At 34.5% G+C, this 6,000-nt stretch overlaps 1 protein-coding gene across 1 annotated transcript; it reads right to left on the bottom strand.

The window, feature by feature from the left end:
• Window positions 1–2,991: 2,991 nt before the first annotated feature.
• LOC114719216 (caffeoyl-CoA O-methyltransferase 1-like) lies at window positions 2,992–4,608 on the bottom strand. Its single transcript, XM_028904675.1, has 5 exons — window positions 4,455–4,608; window positions 4,264–4,343; window positions 3,991–4,135; window positions 3,710–3,841; window positions 2,992–3,612 (listed from the first exon to the last, which is right to left on the bottom strand). The coding sequence occupies exons 1-5, from the start codon at window positions 4,548–4,550 to the stop codon at window positions 3,319–3,321; spliced, it is 747 nt and encodes a 248-aa protein (XP_028760508.1). The 5' UTR covers window positions 4,551–4,608; the 3' UTR covers window positions 2,992–3,318.
• Window positions 4,609–6,000: the final 1,392 nt, after the last annotated feature.

Raw genomic sequence — 6,000 nt, 5'->3', positions numbered from 1 at the left:
TGAGAATAATGGCGTGAAATGCTGTTCTATTTATAGACACGTTCAGGTCAACTCAGCTGTTTGTAAAGCGATAATAATTCTGCCAGACGGGTTAGCCAAGTGACTCTGATCGCACAACGAACCTTTTATTTTGGAGTTGAAAAGTTGGTGAAGCAATTTTTTTAATCCTCTCCAGATCAACTTAATTAGCTTCCGTGAAGCAACACGAAGGCGACCAATTCCAACTTGATCATTGACCTGCACTAATTGATTTTACTTTGTGATAATCTCTTAAAGCTCTTTTTGTCGTCATTCCGTGAACCGCCTAATTAGTGTCATACTCATATATACCAATAATTGAGCGAATTTTATTAATCATACGTGAAGTTTTTCAGTGGTTAAGGAACCGATTTGAATTCTAGAATCACTATTGTTTAGTCGACAAAAAATGTGGCATGCAAGATCAATTCTTTAACAACGTCAGCATTACATTAATAAGTGCAAAAAAAAAAAAAAAAGCATGTATGTTTTAGGCCACTGGTTCTATTCAGCCGTTGATTAATTGATCACCAACTTTAAGTTCTAGTTAAAATATGTAGCTACTTTCCATTAACATAATATAGGTTTACAGGGCAGGCCCAATTGGATGTATAGTCAATGTTAATATAAAAAGTCTGATTACGACTTGAAGAAGATTACTTTTAGGGTAGTGTTAGGTATGATGAGCCAACTGCTGCCTGTAATATAAAAATTATTAGCAAGTGGATGATTCGGTTCAGGGTAAGGTAACAATGGAAAACTAGTTAAAAAAGAGGAAACCTATTACGCAGCTAATAAAAGGAAGAGATAATTAATTATATTTTGTCTTTGTATTTCATTTTTAATTTTCAATTGACAGAAAGGTCAATTTTTTTAATTTTCAATTTGATTTACTGTAACATTTTTTGTCGTGTTCGTAACGGATTTTGTTATGGCTAATTACTGACTAAGTGATGATAAAAACTTAATAGTTTTTAATATCTTGATTGTCTAGGATTATTACCTGGGCCCGGGAAAGGGGTTATACAATTGTTTTGGAGCTGGCCGGAGAGTACTATTTTCTATACCAACAAAAAAAAATATCCTTCAGGGTAGAAAAGGAGAAAAGCAGATAATTTATAATTAGATTTTTTTATATGCAAAAGTTGATAATCGAAAATCCCAGTTATTTGCCTGGGAGAGAATATAGCTATTACGGCTTACAATGACTTGAGGAGGAGTACATTATTAGTAGTAATATACGGCAATCAGTCAGTATATTTTATAGTATAGAACAAAAATTTATAACAAGGACATGAGGAGGAGTACAAGATAACTCATGACTCAAATTTCATTTTAGTGACAAGTGGGCAAATTATTCATTAATGGGCAAATGACACAAAAATAACACTTGAACTTGAAAATGTTAAAATGGTCACTTGAATTTGTAAGATCCCAATTTAGGTACAAGTGACCAATTTGACATTTATAAATTTACTTAAATGACCATATTACCCTTTATTTTATTTATTTTTTTAAAAAACCAAATGCCTCCACTGGTCGGCCAATCGCCAGAGCTCTGGTGCCAACGGTGGTCGCCGGAGCTCCAATGACAAGGGCCACTTGAGCTCCGATGACTGACCGGCCAGTAGAGACATTTGGTTTTTTTAAAAAACAATAAATAAAATAAAAGGCAATATGGTCATTTTAATAAATTTACAAATGTCAAATTGGTCAATTGTGCTTAAATTGGGATTTTGCAAATTCAAGTGTTATTTTTGTATCATTTTCCCTTCATTAATTCTTGTATTAATAACGTTGGAATTTAATAAATCTATATGAGGAATCACGCGTAAATCAACGATGGCATATTTTTTTTGGCCAATACTATGCGTAAACAACCTTAGATTAATGGAGAGTAGGTGCATATTCTGAACACGCAACGATGGAATTGTTTAAAGGCAAATTGGCAGTACTAAGGACCTAGAGACTACAGGGATTGCACGTAACCACGATTCATGATTAATTAACTAATGAAGCTGGCAATATATAGTGGCATGCAATTATACATATATAATGGCAATATATACACACACACGACAGTAATATGGATCCAATATATAAAGTATTTTTCAGGTCAATATTATATACATAATATATAAGGAAGGTATTCTGGAATTAGGAGTGTGGGTGGCCATATATTCCCCCAAAATGAAATCTCGAAATAAAGTATTTGCTGTCGCTTCATTTTTTTGGGGGGGGGGGGGGGTTGCTCGCGACATATAGGCACACACACATATAAGAACGATCTTCATTGATTGGTAAGTTTATTAATTATTTCATTCCTTCAGATTTTTATTGGATCAAGAGGGTGCGTAGTTGCTTCATACTTATTTGCTTCTAGAAGTTTAAAAACACAAATCTAATAATTACTTATATGTAGATGAAGTAATATATATATAGGATAAAAATTAAAGAGCATTATGCTCTTTAAATTTTTATCCTATCAACGCAAACCCTTTAATGCAAAGATAATATATCAATGAGTTATCAAGAATAATGAAACCAACTTTACTATGATTAAAATAGGAATATATAATGAAATTTCAGCCCAATCCACTCGTTAATAAATGCGCAAAACTCAGATTGATCAATTTGATTGTCTGATAAGCTTAAACAATTTATTTGGTTGTGTTAATTCGACATTTTTCTACTTTAATTTAATTAGTAAAACAAATGGATATATATAAGTTTAAATATTGAGCTTTTCTCTGCATAAGCCCAACGTGCATCACAAATTAAACCATCCCTCGCCTGACTCGCGAGTCACACGGACCGGAGACAAACTCGGAGACAAAAAAGAGAGCAACGTACGGCTTAATTTTCTCCAGCACAGTCAATTAAGAGAGAGAATAAAAAAAGAACAAAAGTAAATATTTAAAAGTTCCACCATGCTACTTTCATCTCTCTTTCTTCAGCTCGCTGGACATCAAATTCAAAAGCCCACTTGTAGCAATTAATTTTATAAAGTCCTTCCAAAATTACAAGCAAAATTGTCGAATAATTATATCACCTCCCGAGTTCCAATTCGTCCACCAAACGAAAACAACGAAAGCATTGTAAAACTTAAAAACAAAAGCAAAAATAAAAAGGAATTATGACCAATTCCAGGAATACAGATCAATCAAACAGAGACCGCACTATAACCAGGAGAAGTATATATCCTCGCAACCAAATTTAACATATATTTCCCGTATTATTCTTTTAGCTGTGTTGAAAATGAAATTAATTACATACTAGTATAATTTAAAAAGGTAGTTATCAGATGATGCGGCGGCACAGGGTAATGCCGTCACCAATAGGAAGCTGACAGATCTCAATCCGAGAGTCAAGAGCCAAGGCCTTGTTGAGCTCCAGCACAAAACCACGATAATACTTGATGTAATCCAATTGAGGTAATTCTGGTGGGTCCGCAACAGAGCCGTTCCATAGGGTGTTGTCGTAGCCGATCAGTCCCCCAACCTTCACCAACTCAATGGCCCTCCTGTGGTAGTTCAGGTAATTGTCCTTATCCGCATCCACAAATATGAAATCGAAGGCTCCCTTGTTCTTTTCCTGCAAAATGATCATCACAAGACAATAAATTAAGTACATGCATGTGGGAAACAACGTTATTTTAATCTGAGAAAGTCATATTAATTGAGACACATACATCAGTTAGCAACTGGTCAAGAACAGGAAGAGCAGGTCCTTCTCTGAAGTCAATCTTGTGAGCAACACCAGCTTTTTCAATTACAGGTAGCCCCAACTCATAATCTGCGCGGTTGACGTCCAAAGCCAATATCTGAAAATGAAATATTAAAGGCATGAAACAGACATACTGAGATCATTTTTCTTGTAATGAAGGGACAATCATATACAGTAGAACAGGAACTTGTATATACAACGTTTGTGTTTGATGACAAGGGAAAGCAGGTATTTAAAATAAGGGACCTTTCCATCTTCTGGAAGAGCAAGGGCTGTGGCGAGAAGAGAGTAACCAGTGAAGACGCCAATTTCAAGGGTGTTCTTGGCGTTGATGAGTTTCACCAACAAGTTCAGAAATTGACCTTCGTCGGCAGACACGGCCAGCAAGTTCCTGTTTTACAATATGTTCTCCCGTTGTTATGTATATTCATATTGAATTAGCTAAGAACAGAATGATTCTGATTATTATTTGGGATATCTGGGAGAAAATTATGAAACTGGGATATATACTGCGCGTACCAAGGGTGTTTTGCTGTTATGTCTCGCAGCTCCTTTAAGCACTCATGCTCTCTTGGATAAACACTGGTTTCCAGTATATACTGCACAAAAGCGTGCACATTGTTCATAAAACGCAAGGATCAATGATGGATAATGTTAGCTAGCTAGAAGGCATATATGGTGAAGGGAGTATATGTATTTCCAAGACTTGCCTGATAAAGAGCATCGCTTTGTAGGAGACTCTTATGATTCACTTCTTTATGCTGACCCGAAGCTTGCGACTTCGGTGCTTCCTTAACGAAAGTCATTGTAACTATCTTAGATATATGCAGATCCGATCCCTGGCCTTGTCAGCTTCTCTCTATTGTTTTGTTTAACTGGGTGGAGAATGGCATGAAATGCTATTCTACTTATAGACAAGTTCGAATAATGTTATCTCCCCGGAGTGACTGAGAATTCTTTTAATAAGGTGATCGATGCTGATAACTCAACGAACATTCTTCGAAACAGGTACACCAAACGTTCCCAGACCTTTGTTAATTCGATATAAATAATAATTACATGTTATTAAATATGTATTATTAACTTTTTCACAAGTCACTTTATACTGCAAGGAGCGAAAACCTTGAATATTGTAGCATAATACTGTTATTCTTCATTATTAAAAGAAAAAAGCATATAATGGGGACGCTGGCTGCCACTTATTCTAATTAAATTATGCAGTTAGTTGCCTGCACCAAAATCATGCGCAAATCCATAAATATATAAATATTGGGACAATGTTCACTGATATGGACGCAGCCGGTCAGAATAAGCCAAATTTATCCTAGTGATGGATAGTGGTTTGGTTAGGTGAAAAGATTCCCCCACATTTTGGTCAAAAAAAGGTTAAGAGATTCCTAGATCATGTTGATTATTAGTTAACCGACTATATCAGAAGGTTTTGTAAACATATCAACAGACTAAAACAAAAATAAAAAGGGGTATGAAGAATTAGACTTAACAAAAATAAAAGGTTGCTCTAATCTTTCACTAATTAAATTATAAATTGAAAGAAAAATCAGGTAAGTTTTGCCTTGCTGGTATATGAGAGATTGTGGATCCAAATTGAAATAGAACTTAACAGGAAAAATAAATGAAACTGTGAGAATTAGTGAAATCAACATGCATGATCTTTAGCGGGAGAGGTCATTTCGTTGATGACCGAACTTTCAAATCTCATTCGATCTGAAAATATTTCTTAATTAGAAACTAGAAGCTAGGCCTACAATCGTTTTTGTCCCCCAAAAAAAGAAGCTGATACCGTTTTACTCCCTAGTCCCTCCACTTTATTTGAAGTATTGTGATTAATTATCAAAAAATATGTTTGTGAGAAGATGGAACATCGTTTCTTAAATGTATATCAAGAGGATTTGAATCTTATATCCACACTCCCCCCTCCCCCCAATTAATTGGACGTTGAATAGTTTTTTTTTTTTTTGTGTTCAAAGACGTTGAATAGTTATTGGTATATATTATAGATAGTATACTTTTTTTTAATATATGGCAGTAACGTAATGTTCAATATCCTTTTTATTGGACATAGATTCAAATATTATTAGGCTCGATAACTTTTTGAAAAATTTCATTCACACCACCTTAAACCTAATAACCATAATCATTGCCCCTTCCTTCTAATATAACGAATACCCCATTTATATAAAATAATATTTCCTTCGTTGTTGTATTATATGTTTATATGAGATCTATTTGTGATAT

Source organism: Neltuma alba, unplaced genomic scaffold (genome assembly GCF_004799145.2).
Source record: "Neltuma alba isolate B1F8T4 unplaced genomic scaffold, ASM479914v2 tig00011899_pilon, whole genome shotgun sequence".
Classification (NCBI taxonomy): domain Eukaryota; kingdom Viridiplantae; phylum Streptophyta; class Magnoliopsida; order Fabales; family Fabaceae; genus Neltuma; species Neltuma alba.
Note: the sequence above shows the minus strand (reverse complement) of the source record. Positions and strands in the feature narration are given on the sequence as shown.

Excerpts from the sequence above, each read along its gene's own strand:
- LOC114719216 (XM_028904675.1), bottom strand. The coding sequence starts at position 4,550 with ATGACTTTCGTTAAGGAAGCACCGAAGTCGCAAGCTTCGGGTCAGCAT. Across the intron at positions 4,344-4,454 it reads AAAGCGATGCTCTTTATCAG|TATATACTGGAAACCAGTGT; the intron begins GCAAGTCTTGGA and ends GCTTTTGTGCAG. Across the intron at positions 3,842-3,990 it reads CTCTTCCAGAAGATGGAAAG|ATATTGGCTTTGGACGTCAA; the intron begins GTCCCTTATTTT and ends TTTCATTTTCAG.